This window comes from Camellia sinensis, chromosome 13, assembly GCF_055761805.1.
Source record: "Camellia sinensis isolate YWXY chromosome 13, ASM5576180v1, whole genome shotgun sequence".
Classification (NCBI taxonomy): Eukaryota; Viridiplantae; Streptophyta; class Magnoliopsida; order Ericales; family Theaceae; genus Camellia; species Camellia sinensis.
The window spans coordinates 109,164,322-109,179,368 of record NC_138973.1 but is presented as its reverse complement, the minus strand read 5'-3'; the positions used below and the strand labels follow the sequence as shown (position 1 = coordinate 109,179,368).

Sequence of the window (15,047 nt, the reverse complement as noted above, 5' to 3'; positions counted from 1 at the left end):
CGTCCCTCAAATGGGTATCCATCTAGTAACATTAATATGTCTATCTACCATTAGCCTACAATAGATCCTCTAAGAGATCCTTTACGTGAGCACACAAAATATTATTAGTGTAACTACATATTGTTTTCGCCAATATATTCAAGTGTCCCTAAATCTCATCTCAAGTTTAGGTTCCTCAATTAGTAAGGTCTTTTAAGAAAAACTTCACACATACTTACAAATTAGTGGTAGATTATTATTATTTTTTAATTTTTTTTTTGTTGGGGGGGGGGGGGGATAAGTGTCAATTGATGATAGTTTTTTAATATATTTTGAATTTTGTATTATCATTTGGATCCAATTAATCTTACGAATAAAGCATTGAAAAATAGAACCACCAATAAAATGGATCTTGCTCCATATAAGGTTCGTAGACCCAGGTAAAGTTTCATGGAAAGCAAATATTACATTTTCCTATAGCAACCAAAAAGAGTAAATAAGAACTGATTTATAGTTGGTTGAATTTTGTTAGGGAAAAACTGTGATAGACCTTCAAAAGGAGGCTTCACCATTCAAAACCACATGCAAAACATAGAAAAAAAATTTGACAAAACAGAGAACAAAAATCTAAACTTCAACATTCAAAACTAGCACCAAAAATCACAAACCCACTCAAATTTCAAGATCAAATTAGATTTATCCAACCATCTATTGCTGCACATTTACATATTCATTTTCTTTAAAATATCAAGCATCCATAAAAACATGAAGTGTACAAACATTCATAAAATGTGTCAATACAAATATGTTAGAATTTCCCATCTTTACCTTCACCTACTCCACTACACACTCCACTTCACCTACCTCCACTTCACCACACACTCCACTTCACCTAACCCACTATCACCTCCACTACACCTACTACCACATTTTCTTCTATATATAGATTGTATAGGAATTGTAATTAATCAATCTTGTAATACATCAATCAATAATACATACATTTTGACATGGTATCAGAGCAAGGTTGAGAATTTAGTGATTCCGCTTCACCGGCGGACGGCAGCCTCGCCTTGGCCGTCCGCCGGACAAACCCACAATTTCTAATTCTCTCTCTCCTTCCTCAACAAACTGATTCGTCACCCAACCCGTCAGAAGGAACACGATGAAAATGTCAAGAAAGTAGTGAAACGCCTCAAACAGAGGAATCCATCCAAGGACGGCCTTGTCTGCACAGCTCGGAAACCCTGGATTGCTGTTAGAATGCGCAATGTGGACTACAAGCGCGCTCGGCATTTTGAGGTTGACCTCTCTGCATTCCGAAATATCCTCGAAATCGATAGAGAGAGAATGATTGCCCGAGTTGAGCCTCTGGTCAACATGGGGCAGATAACCAGGGTTACTGTCCCGATGAATCTTGCCCTTGCAGTTGTTGCTGAACTTGATGATCTGACTGTTGGTGGCCTCATCAATGGCTACGGTATTGAAGGAAGTTCCCATATCTATGGCCTGTTTGCTGATACGGTTGTGGCCTATGAGATTGTTTTAGCTGATGGGCAGGTTGTTAGAGCTACAAAGGACAATGAATATTGTGATCTTTTCTATGCTATCCCGTGGTCTCAGGGAACACTGGGGCTTCTTGTTTCTGCTGAGATCAAGCTTATTCAAATTCAGAAAGAATTTGCAAGAAGGCCTAAAGCTGAAATTCCTGATGTGAATCTTCACGAGTGGTGGGCTTTCACAAGAACATGCTTTTTTCTCTCTCCCACTTTTCTTTTTCCACCACCCACACCACACCATCCCTTTCTTTTCTTTTCTTTATTCTCCACTCACAAAACATTATCATCACCTTTTGCACCTCACCCGTTGCTCCACTTTCTTTCTTTTCTTTTATTTTCTTTATTTATTTATTTATTTTATTATTAAAAAAAAAAAAAAAAAAAAAAAACACGGAGGAAGAAGACGAACTGCAAACTCATTTTATTCATATCGGGCCTCACCCCGATCACCATTTTACACACACACACAAAAAAAAAAAAAAAAAAAAAAATACAAACAAAACAACCACACCCACAGTGGGATTTTTCTTTTCCTTCTCTATTCTACTGCAGGTCTCTTCTTCTTACTTTTATCTTGGGCGTCCCGTGCCAGTCCGGTCTCCGTGTTTCCTTGTCCACCGAGCACGTTCATGCCCCCATACTCCTCCACTGCAGCATATGGAGGACCTCCAAATCGGAACATCACGGTGGCCTTCCGCTTCAGCTCCTTGTTTTCTGCCCTTAGCACGCTTATCTTTGCTCGCGCATCCTTATACATGCGTTGGAGCAGAGCCAGCTGGGAGTTTAACTGCTGCACCTCATTTGCCCTACTCTGCAGCCGGTTCGACAAGTTTGTGACCGCCGTCATGCTTTCCACACATGCCTTCAACGTATACTGATTGGCCTCCACATCCGACAGCACTGCCATTCTTTGCTCCACCGACCGCATCGGAAAGTTCAACGGAGCAAACTCCGGGGCGCTTGGTTGAGTTTCCAGTGCCACCACACCAGTTCTCTCTCTCGTTGACTCGTTGAGGTCGGGAAAGAGGGTGAGCAGCCCGCGGGAAGACGATGATGCCATTTTCTAGGCACCAGAGTGTTACACAGTATCTCTCTCAGAATTCTCTCTCAGAAAACAGAGTATTACAGACTCTCTCTCTCAGCACAACAAAGAGTTTTTCAGACTCTCTCTCTCAGCACACCGAAGTTTTTTTTTCAGAGGTTTTTCGCAGCTTTTCTCTGCCTCAGCCTCCGCCTCCATCTTATAGCCGAAGCAGCCACGCGCATCGCGCGCCTCTTGCCACCAGCCGACAAACTGGCACGCCTTTTCATGGCACATCTTTTGATAAAGTGGGCACGCCTTTTGATGGCACACCTTTTGATGAATTGGGCACGCCTTTTGACAAAATTGGGCACACCTTTTGAGGGTGCGACTTTTTAAGGGTCCGACAAGACTCTGTAAACTGTCCCGACATTTGATTCCGGTTAGCTCCTTTATGGGTCCGACAAGACTCTGTAAACTGTCCCGACTTAGATTCCGGTTAGTTTCTACAAGGGTCCGACAAGACTCTGTAAACTGTCCCGACATTGATTCCGGTTAGTTTCTACAAGGGTCCAGCAAGACTCCGTAAACTGTCACAACAACTGTCACAACATTGTCTACTACAACGGTCCGACATGACCCCATAAACTGTCTTCTACAACGGTCCGACATGACCCCATAAACTGTCTTCTACATCGGTATGACACCCCCATACAGTGTCATCTACAACGTTATGACACCACCATACAGTGTCCTCTACAACGTTATGACACCACCATACAGTGTCTTCACCAACGGTCTGACACGACCATACAGTGTCTCCTATCCTTTTTTATTTTTATGTATTTTCTTGTTTTGTTACTCTCTCCAAACTCAAGTTGGTTAGTTTCTCTCCTCCTTGAGTTTGCGGGGGGCTGTTAGAATTTCCCATCTTTACCTTCACCTACTCCACTACACACTCCACTTCACCTACCTCCACTTCACCACACACTCCACTTCACCTAACCCACTATCACCTCCACTACACCTACTACCACATTTTCTTCTATATATAGATTGTATAGGAATTGTAATTAATCAATCTTGTAATACATCAATCAATAATACATACATTTTGACAAAATATTTTCAAATTTGTCAATACAAACATCTATAAAATCACACTAAGGTGTTATCACAATCCATCTATGTTGATACTTTCGGTAGTTACTACATTAGGGATGACAAGTGTACGAAATTGATCAATATGAGTAGTATATACTTTCTCCAATCCATTATCATTAGAGTGATAAAAATGAATCCAATTACTTACTTTTGGAGGTACTGGATGACTAGGAATGTTGTCATCCGGAAGTAAATAAATCTAACAAACCTTGTTTGTAATGAATTTATGACTGTAGTCCGTTAACAATGCACTACCAGCCTTACTATAATGAATAGAAACATAATCTTTCAAAGCAAAAAAATAAAAAATAAAAATGTCAGAAAAATAAAACTGCAAATGTTTACTGAACAAGTATTTTTTGTTCGGCAAGGTAACTGGATATGTATTTTTTGTTCAACAGTGTGATTTGGGGCTATTTGATTTTGTTTGGTGTTTGTTCGGCTTTGGTACACCGAACAAAAGTCGAACAACCTTTTTAAAAAACGAAACGAAAGCATAAAAAAATAAAGAAAAAAAACTCGCCATTTTATTTTTTTGTTGGTCCTTCATCACCATATATTCGTCAATTGTTTTTTTTTTTTTTATGATCAAAACACATAATTCTCACTTTTTAAAAGTAAATATATAGTAGAGAAAAATAAATGAGAAATGAAGAAAAGAAGTAGGGATTGAAGCATCACGGGTGTAAAAAGATAATTAAATTTATTTAATTTTTATCTTTTGTCTTCAAAGGTAATTTCAGACATAGGTAAAATTGAAAAAAATAAAAAATAAAAAAAATTCTCAAATGGAGGGGGTAAAGAGGAATATATTGTGTAAGTAGAATTTTTCAAAAAAATTTACACAAAAATAGAGAGGTGCAAACCCTTACAGTTTTTCACTTGTATCCCAATTTTTTTATAATTTTTTTCCTCTATCCTAATTTCCCCTAAATAAAGTTGAGTTATTAATTATTCACTTTCGTAATTGACGCAACTTTAGGACTTTTTGTCGATTGATTGAGTCACCATGCAGTGTTAAATTCTACAAATTTTAAGGCATATTTTGTCAATACATTATGTTAACTAAAAATTAAAAAAAGTCAAATATTTATTTTCTTCTTACTTTTTGTATGTTTTTTCGTAAAAGAAAATAAAAAAATATTTTTCAAACATATCAATTTGTTTAATCTCATATTTTAATCAAAAAATCGCTAAAAAAGTCACTTTCCAAAATAGATATTAGTACAATCAACTTTTTGCAATTGTATTGGACGAGATTTATTTTTTGGAATCAATGTATAATAACCTCATTGTCAATGATGTCAAATATATCATTTTCTATATATATATATATATATAAAATTAAGCAATAATTTATCCATTGATCTCCTATTCAATTGTGCAACTAACTCTTTACATATTTCATTACTAAGGTCATTTTCAATCATTCATCAAATATTTAATCAAATTCAAATTTGATGAAAAATAGTTACCCTTCTCAGTAATTCTTCAACCATTTCATCAAATCCATATCAAATCAAGAGAGAGTCATTTTTTTTCATCAAATTGATAACTCATCAAATCTAAACTTGATAAAAATTTAAAAAGATGAAATATTTGGAGATGATTTTTTTCATAAAATTTGGTGAAAAGGAAAGTTTGGGATAAGAGGAGAATTTTTCAAAAGCCTTTGATAAAAATTTGATGAAAGGATTGGAGTAGTTCATATCAAATTAAGTTTCTTTACTCAATTTTAGAATTAAATTAAATGAAAAATTTGGTAAAAGATGGAAGATGCTCAAAGAAAATTAAAAGAAAAAAAAAGTTTATTTTTTTGGAAAGGGTCCTTATGTTTTTGTTAATGGTTCCCATTGTATCTAACTAAAAACTACTAAGTTTTTTTTTTTTTTTTTTTTTTTTTTTTTTTTTGGTTTCCTTCAAATAATTAACATCAAACACCATTTCACAACCAAGGCTAGCCCCACCTTAATTTTTGTAGTGCTTTTTGAATCATTGAAGCACCATGCTTCATCCAATATTTAAAGTCTTAGAGAGAGAGAGAGAGAGAGAGAGAGAGAGAGATGGGAATCATGATTATAACTCCACTAAGGTTCCAAAAATGTTCCATAATTTACAAATATTGAGATGCTTTCTAATCATATGGTGAGATTGAATGTAGTGTGCAGGGTTGGACAATATAGGAATATACTTTTCGTTCAAAAATGAAACAAATAATAAATTTTATCCTAGAAGTAATTGAAAGTATTGACAGAAAAGTTCTTAGCTTCCCATCTGCTGATACCAAAAAAACAAATAAATTCTTCAGAAGTGTATTTAAACTGATGATTCAGCTGCTTGTCTGTTTTTCCATATAATTGGAGCTATCAACATCCATACTGCAAAACACACGCCCATTTTCCTTAGCTACGCATTCAAATCTCTTATGTTGAGTTTGGATCTTGAATTTGTTATTTCATTTTCTTTTCCTTCACAAATCGTCACTCCACAAATTCAAGATCCAAATACTATCTTTATCTATAATACTGAAACTTTATGCTTCGAAAGGGCACCATAATCGAGTTTGTAGGTTTTGTGGTAAATTTTATTTTATTTTTTACTTACTATAAAGACAGACTGCCAGCCATTCATTCACTATTCTAACCCATGTGCTGGTCCAACCAACATCAATTGTCCACCTGCATAAAATTAAATATTGGTGTTAGTATGGCTGAGTAGTCCTAGTTGGTGGTGGTTTGTTTTGTTTTTTGTTTTGTAGAAGGGTTGGAGGTCCTGCAGATTGATGGAATGTGAGAGTTTAAAGTTGATGGAATGTTATCTAACCATTCAATTGGTGAATTTGAAGTTTCTTTTTATTTTTTGTTATGTTTTGTTTATTTTTTGTTTTTGTTTTTGTTTTTGTTTTTTCTTCTTGAAGTTTAGTTCAGTTAAATAACAATTTAATAATGTGTATGATAGAAAATAAAATATGTGCCTCCATTTAATAAAAAGAATGATCTGCAAGATATTGGAACTCACTTTTTCACTGTGTGATTAGTATTCCAACTAACCAACAGCATAGCAAAATACATTGCTCCTGTGGCAAAAACAAAATGGAAGAAACCGAAACCATATGGTACATCATCTTCGGCCTCTGACTCGTCCTTCCTGAACTGTTCCTTTTGTTATTAGATACATCTCTGAAAGTGTGAAACTAATTCAAAGAGGTTTCACTGATAAGTACCTGGAAGCATTTGGAATCAATGCCTGTTGAAAATGTAGCAATAACGATTGCAAGTACCGCAACAACAAAGCTCTGCCAAGATATGAGATCAATTGTCATTCCAGGGAATGAAAATTGTGAAGTGTTTGGATGTGAAAAAAATAATAACATTGCTTTCTGAGCAAAACTGGATAAGATTATGTCATGAAGAAAATTATCATGAGCTTATGGTCTCAAAGTTCATTCAAACTGATAATACTTAGAAATATGAAAATGTGGGAGTTTTTTTGAGAAATCTGAACATTACTATGATGGTAAGCCAGTCTTGTTTGATTGCACCTTCCGATTTCTTGATGCATTTCGTTTCTGGTGGTTCACTGTGAAACACAAAGATGTAATTAATCTTTGGTTTTGGGGAAAAAGAAAAGAGTGTGTGTTGTTGGAGGCTAAGGTTTGTTGGATATGATAAGAAAGTTAGAAAATTAGAAACCATGCCTTCTAATGGCACACCAGCAGAGGAACACCACATATAGCCCCATAAACCCTGGAGTCAAGAATCCAGCATTCACCTGTTTCAGGCAAAATATATGTATACATATGTATAATTTATTCCACTACACAAATGAGCTCAAACCTGTGCCCAAGACTAAAACTTACTTTTGGGTGGAGAGAGACACTGGTCATGAGTTGGAGGAGTACAAGTGTCCAGGTGATGAAGAAAATATTAAGAAGGCAAGATGCCTCTGGCACATACCAAATGTACATCAAAATTACCCCCAGTATGCACACAACATATGCAATAGTCGCGAGTAACATCACGTGAAAGTGGCTGCAGTGAAAATCTCACTGTTAGTTATTCACAATACCCATATAATTATATTTGGATACTGAGTACTTAAAAATTGTTTTGTGTTTCAAAAATATATATATATATATATATACTTGAATTAGGCAAGCCCAATGTGCGAAGTGAAATATTGGTAATAGCCTGGTCAATGTGTGTTAGGCAATGAGTCAATTGCCTGAATGAGTTTAATGTTGATTGTGTTATGTCGTGTTAATCAACTGTCATGTCTATGTGAACAGGGTTTGTATTTGCATAGGTTTGAATGAGAAGCAACTTACCATCTGTCTGCATATTTGTCAGATTGACAACAATCGTTCAACCATGTAATGAAACTGATGATGCTAATTAGTTGAATTAGTAGAAAGACCCTGTAAAGAATCATTAGAAGAAAGATCGTAAGCAAAAGTCTATAAGAAAATTTACACTGAACAAACAGAACATTTTCAACTCCCACAGGAACAATTTCTGAAAGCATTATGCAAGACACAAAGACAAACATAGAGGAGGAATTAGTGAATACCCGGCTCCAAAATGTGCTAGCTCCCCTGTGAAAAATTTTTTCGCATCACAAGCATGATCGAAATTTGAAAGCATAAAAAATTACATATCTTATAATTAAAAGCACAGAGGAGAAAGAATTATTATGCTAACCATAAAGCCGAATAACAGCTGAAGGAACAAAAAAGGGAAGCAATGTAAGTGTGATCATCAAGAGAATCTTGGCAAACCACCATCCAGAATGCCACAATTCTCTAGCACCACCCAACTTTGAGGTACCAGCTGTAGAAAGAAACATTACAAAATAGAATAACTACTTCTCTGTTAAGGTTCACTCCAATGTACCCAGAACGAGATGGAAGATTAAGGGACTAGAAATCAAAGATTGAACTAACTTATGGCAGCTGAGCATACATCAAGGGAATAATGTTTTCCCAATGCATGCAGTAAATGCAGACTGAACACTAAAAAAGTTTGAGCTAAAAATATCCTCGTTTTTTTTGGGGTATGAAGGGGGGCTAAGCCCCAAAAGCTAGAAAGAAACAAAGTGAGCAACACCAGGACATAAATCAAATTTCTAATAGGGGTTCAAACTCCTTTCTTAAAAAATAAAAAAAAAAAAAAGAAGTCCTGATGCATATATGGAGGATGAACCAAATGGTGTTATAAGCCTAATGATGGTCCATTGCTGTCTCAGCCTTCATGTAAGAGTTCAAGTCTCTTCTCTTTCTGAGCATAAAAGAAAAAAAAGTGGGGAAAAAGTAGAAAAAAGAAAGAGAGAGAGAAGGAGGTAAGCACAATTTGGCATCCACAATCTCATTATCAGTAACCTTGATGTTTGAATGAATTTCCGTACTCACATTTTCATTCATAAAGAAGTTTTCTTCTCCTAAAATGGTTTCATTCCTACAGGATAAAGCTGTCTTACACCTAGGATTTTAATAGGTTCTGTCAACAATTAAAGTTCAGACACATTATTATCAAGAGCAAAACTGATGTTCTTTAATTGAAAGGATACGAAACATCCTAAGCTCACTCGAAGAACTCCTTCTGTACCCAAACAATCTACGCCTCCTTCAAATTCTTCGAGTCCTGTATCCAAATCAAACCATGTTACCATTTTTAAGTGAGAACTGATTAGAAACTGACTAATGATTTAAGCAGCTAAACATATGAAATTTTCAAGAAATGATTCAATCTTACTTTTCATTTCTGTCAAGGCACCATGGCCATAGTCCCGAACTGCCCAAGCAAGAAAAGTAGCAATGAGAAACATTAAGCCGTAGACATATCTGGCCATCCAAGGATTGGAGCCATTGTGGAACTGACTGAACCAAGAGCCCTTCACAAGCTTGGCATACCGGTCACTGGTGATATTTGCCGTGCCCTCCTCCATTCTACTTCAGTGTTGGCAATTATCTTCCATCACATCTTAGTGGATTGAATTCAACTAGTTTCTCTCTTTACTGCAATTCAAAACAATCAAGACTTTTAGGACATGAGAGTGTAGCGTTTTTTGACTGGTGGGACAGCGTTCATGAAATACCAATGAGTGACCAGTTTAAACTGCTAAGATAAGCGAACTTGGAAGGACTGAAACTGAAAATGCATGGGGCAGTGTTACAACGGTTTGTTTTTATACATGTCATCAGAAATCAAATACACATGGAGATGGACCAGAGCTAACTATGCTTTAGCAAAACTGCCCTTTGGACAGAGCAACTTACACTCAACTCACCTATATATCAGAGTGATGTTATTTAGTTTATGATACCAATTGTAATTAGAAAAACGAGGATTGCCCAAGGCTTCGCTTGTAATTGGCGTCCTTAGTGGTGGTGTGAGTTTGAGTCACGAAAACATAATATAGAGAAAACTGCGTACATCTTACATTGAAGATGATTGGAACAAATGCATTAGAAATGAGAGGATCAACATTTAATCCAAGCCTAGCAAGGTAGGTGGAGGCATAGGAATGACAGTAATCAAACTACCAAAGAACAGAAAGAAGAAAAAAAGAAAAAAAGAAAAAAAAAAAACAAAGGACAGCTAATGAAAGTGATTTTATCTTTTATGCACATGGCTGGGACTTGTCAACTGTACTGTGCTGTGTTGGGGTTGGTGTCTAATTATGCTGTAAATTAAGTCAAAAAGTACTAGCAACTCTATTTTGTCTTGTGGCTCTATCCTCTGTCTTCATAGGAGATTTGGGCCATGTTGAGAGAAATCAGTGTTACACTCACCCCAAGTCATATCTCTAGTAAACAACCTATACTGCTCTGCCAATAGCAGCTTACAACTATCTTGATCATTTAAATTTCCACAAATTTAACAAATTAATTTAAGTTGTCAAATTTTTTTTTATTTATTTTTTTAAGTAGATGCTGGATGACATTGTCAGATATTGTCACAGAATAATAAAAAAACTAATAAATAGTATGAATGGGAACCACTTGGTTGGATCTAAAACCTTTTATTGGCTAATGAAATCATGTAATAAAGTTCACAATTACACTCAATATTTAGAGGTATGAACTGTCATTATTAGCTACATTATTTACCCATGAATTACCCTCATAAAGGAGCCATTGTTACCTGAATCTTTTCTCTGTTAAAAAAAAAAAGGAAATAAAAAAAAAAAAAAAGTCCAAGGGAAGTATACATGTGCACTGCACATTAAAATATGGAGCAATTCATTGTTTTTTTTTTTTTTCCCTCAGGCATTTAACTATGTACTTTGTCCCTACTTTGGAAGTTAATGACAACCGTTTGATTGCAGCATACACAACATTACTGTCATTTTCTTATCTTGTGTCTATCAAAGTTTCATGTGTAATCTTCTTCTGAATATTTGGCTTATACCCTATTGAGGATGCATTGGGATTTTATTATCATCTTTTCTCACAATCATTGAGATAACTTGTTGGCCAAGAGCACCTCCACTTTATTAAGAGATCAGTAATTCGTCTCTTTCTATTTATATGTCGTTCTTTTTCGACTTGTATTTGTTTTGATCCATTTTATATGATTCGTGTGATTGTTAGGTTTTAGTATGCTTTTAATAATATATTGTTAAATTTTCTTTGGTTATTGAATATTCAATTTGATGTGAATCTTATTACATTTATAAATTATGTTCCACCAATTGAAAAAAAAAATAAAAAATCTCACTAATCTATCCTACTAGCAAAGAAAGAAAAGAAAAAGATTGAACGCAAAAAAAAAAAGATCACGTGCATCAATTGATGGTAAAAATTCAATATGATCAAGTTGGGTTGGGGTGGGTGAGGGAATGGGGGTGGGTGGCTGAGGTGGAGGTGTAAAGGATGGCAGGCAAGGGTGGAGGTTGGCTGAGAGAGCTGGGAAGGGCTGAGGATTAAGAGGCACATGCACGGACACATTGAGGACGTGAAACAAAAAATTTATATATTTTATATATCACATTTTTTGATATTACATATATATATATTTTTTATGTCAAATATTTATTCTCATTGAATCTATCAATCTTGGCTATGCTATTCTGGCAAAATAATAATAATAATAAAAGTAAAAAAAAGAAAAAAAAAAAGAAGGACAATTTATCCCTAGCTGGTGTCTCAACGTATCCCCAACATAACCAAGTGTTCCCCAAGATGTCGGACATGCTATTCGACTACCTAAAACATGTTTGACACGTAGCGAGAGCATGTCCAATATTCAGAATACAACCATAAAGATGTAATCAATAGTTTTTTATTTTTTTTATTTTAGTGTGCCCTTCATAACTACACTGATTGATAACTAACATCATAAAAATTTACAATTTTTTTATGTTAAACGAGTGTGCGTAGTAACATTTTTCTAAAATATTTTTATTAATATATATATATATATATATGAGGGCAAAACTTAAATAGGCCCTTTGTTTTTGGACAAGATTTGGGGCCTCAGCTCTAAAGAGGTGTATGTGCTTCATAGGCTAAGGAGGGTGGGGGTTGCAGGATGCAAAGGAAATAAGAGGTTGAAAGGCAATTTTGTTATTTTAAGGATGGATCCCACCACCTTATAATTTTATTTTATTTTATTTTTAAATCTGTACTGTAATAAAAATGATTCTTCACTAATTTGTAATGTAACTCTCGTCCTAAATTCTTTAAAAAAATAAATAAATAATCAAATTTACATGGTGACAAATATCATTTTCTAAACAAATTCAAAAGTTTCTCAATTTGAGAGCCTCTGGAAGTCTGCAAGCATAACCAAATTTTTCTTGGCTTCTCTCTACAACTCCCCCAGTCCCATGAAAGTTATCATCATGATCATTCAACCGTCATATCCCCAGTAACTCATTCATTTTCATTTTCCAACATCATTGTCATCAATAGTTCCCATTTGTTTTTTTTTTTTTTTTTTTTTTGTTGGAAAGTTACTTATTAGAACGCTCACCAGTGCAAATTTTACTAATAATTTAGAAGAAAAAATAGAATTAATTAGAGAGACATTCTTCTTCCTCTTCCTTGTTTTCAATGAATTCGGCCTAGAGGAGTTGTGAATTTGGTGAAAATTTGTTATTCATATCCTTGCAAAAATATGAATCAGTGTGTTTAGTTTGAGTTTTTTTTAATTAAGTTTTTTATTTTTTGTTTTTAGTGAATATATTTTAAATTTTAAGCATTTTTTTTTTTACTTTTTTAGATGTATCTTACTTAAATATGTCTAAAAAGTAAAATATTTGTGAAAAAGTATTTTAAAAAATTAATAAATACATAAAAATACGAAAAATATACTGAATTTTTATATTTTTTTTGGATATTTTTTGAATTTTTTAAAGATTTTGTTCACAAAAATTATACTTTTTAAGTGTACTTACGTTTACGTTAGATGTGTCTAAAAATTAAAAAAATTGTTTAAAATATTAAAAAAATTTAATTAAAAAAAAAAAAAAAAAAACAAGAAAGTAAAACTTTTTGAAATTTTTTTTGGAAAACTCGAACCAAGCATAGTGAATAATATCCGAAAAAGAAACAATAGAACATGAACTTATTAACTGCAAAATCAATGACGCGAACACACGCCAAAGTTTCTATACCATAATGAACACAGCTTTGAATTCCATTTCACGTTCTTCTAAGTATCAAGTGGTACGCACGTAAGATTCAAGTGAAGAATAAAACAGAACAGATCAAAACCGCTAATAGAAACATAAAAATCGAATAACAACGATGCATTGAAGATCAAATTGAAACAAATAAAACGTACCTGAGAAGAAATTCAGAGAAGTCGATTGAGATTCAAAACAGAGGAGGTCGCTATCTTCTCAGAATCTCAGAGAAGAAGAGAGCAGATGCTTCAACAATCTCTCTCTCTCTCTCTCTGCGTTATATATTCGATACCTTCTGACGTTGAATGTCAAAGAAGACGATGAGAAACAAAAAGAGCGTCTTGCTTTGCTTTTTGTTTTGTTTTCTTGATTTTATATATACACACACACATTCATCTTTATATACATGCTTATGCGTATGAGAGAGAGAGAGAGAGAGAGAGAGAGAGAGATTTACATGTATGAGTTGTTGCGTTGGGGTGGGGTGGGGTGGAGGGTGTTTCTTGCTTTCTTTTTCCCGCCGAAGCTTTTTTCTGTTTGAGACATGAGTGGTGTCTTGCAAGATATAACCACTCTTTATATTCTCATCAATCTCATCCACCTAATAAATTTTTTAAAAGAATAATTATTATAATGAGTAATTAACACAAAAATTTAAAATAAAAAAAAATAGTTGGAAAATATCTGAGTCCAAGTTTGACAATATCAAAATAATTCATCTTTTTATCTTTTTATTTTTTTTTCATCACATCACTTCTCTACTTTTCTGCACATCTTTTCGTACAAAGATAAAAAGTGCACTTATTTAAGTCATCCCAAACAAGTAAAGGGAAAGTTAGGCAAATATTATCATTTAAGTGGGTATCTTTTCAACAATATGGGTAGATATTAAGGAATTTCAATTGAAAGACAAAAATGGCCCTCCCCCGCCACCTTCATCCTTTCCTCCACTTGCCAACAACCATTATCACCACCTCCAACTTTTAGTATCTTATCCCATCACCCAACAATTCCTCTTATCCCATCACCCAACAATTCCTCTATCTAGGGACGAAGTTAGAAATTTTATTTAAAGGGGACCAACATAAATGTACCAACCAAAAAATAAATAAATTAAAAGTGGCCTTTATAAATGATAATCTCTTATATAAGTGTTACGAGAAAAAAAAAAAAAAAATTGCAAAAAATCATTCAGTGTGTATGGTTTAAGTTTTTTAGATTAAGTTTTTTAAAAATTGAATTTTTTTATTTTTGTATTTTTTTGTTTTTAGTGAATATTTTTAAAATTTTAAACATTTTTTTTTTACTTTTTTTGATGCACCTTACTTAGATTATCTAAAAAATAAAAAAATTGTGAAAAAATATTTTACAAAATTAATAAATACATAAAAATACAAAAAATGTATTGAATTCTCGTATTTTTTTATATTTTTGATATTTAGTGAATTTTTAAAAGTTTTTTTATACAAATTTTTTACTTTTTAGATATATTTATGTTAGGTATGTCTAAAAAGTAAAAACAATTGCTTAAAATATTAAAAAAATTCAGTAAAAACAACAAAACATGAAAAACAAAAAAGTAAAATTTTCTGAAAAGTGTTTTTGGAAAACTCTAACCAAGCAAAGTGTTGATTTTTATAAATAATTTCTTAATATTTATCTCAATTATTTTAGAGAAAATTGGTAATAAATTC

General features: G+C 33.8%; 1 protein-coding gene and 1 pseudogene across 12 annotated transcripts; one reads left to right on the top strand and one right to left on the bottom strand.

The window, feature by feature from the left end:
• The first annotated feature begins 384 nt into the window (after positions 1–384).
• LOC145805620 (delta(24)-sterol reductase pseudogene) lies at positions 385–2,683 on the top strand (annotated as a pseudogene). The gene is made up of 2 exons (XR_014347921.1): positions 385–405; positions 1,135–2,683. The product of XR_014347921.1 is annotated as a delta(24)-sterol reductase pseudogene (transcript).
• Positions 2,684–5,893: 3,210 nt separating this feature from the next.
• LOC114291916 (uncharacterized) lies at positions 5,894–13,906 on the bottom strand. Of its 11 annotated transcripts, XM_028235800.2 has the most exons (14): positions 13,811–13,906; positions 13,512–13,648; positions 9,474–9,736; positions 9,289–9,362; positions 8,424–8,583; positions 8,293–8,317; positions 8,051–8,140; positions 7,583–7,754; positions 7,421–7,494; positions 7,233–7,302; positions 6,947–7,018; positions 6,742–6,875; positions 6,328–6,401; positions 5,894–6,101 (listed from the first exon to the last, which is right to left on the bottom strand). In XM_028235800.2, the coding sequence occupies exons 3-14, from the start codon at positions 9,664–9,666 to the stop codon at positions 6,040–6,042; spliced, it is 1,200 nt and encodes a 399-aa protein (XP_028091601.2). In that variant the 5' UTR covers positions 9,667–9,736; positions 13,512–13,648; positions 13,811–13,906; the 3' UTR covers positions 5,894–6,039. The 11 variants fall into 11 exon arrangements, 10 of the variants coding, with proteins under 10 accessions (XP_028091601.2, XP_082759256.1, XP_028091603.2 ...); XM_082903130.1 differs by having other exon boundaries at positions 7,233–7,469; XM_028235802.2 differs by lacking the exons at positions 13,512–13,648; positions 13,811–13,906 and adding an exon at positions 10,009–10,369.
• Positions 13,907–15,047: the final 1,141 nt, after the last annotated feature.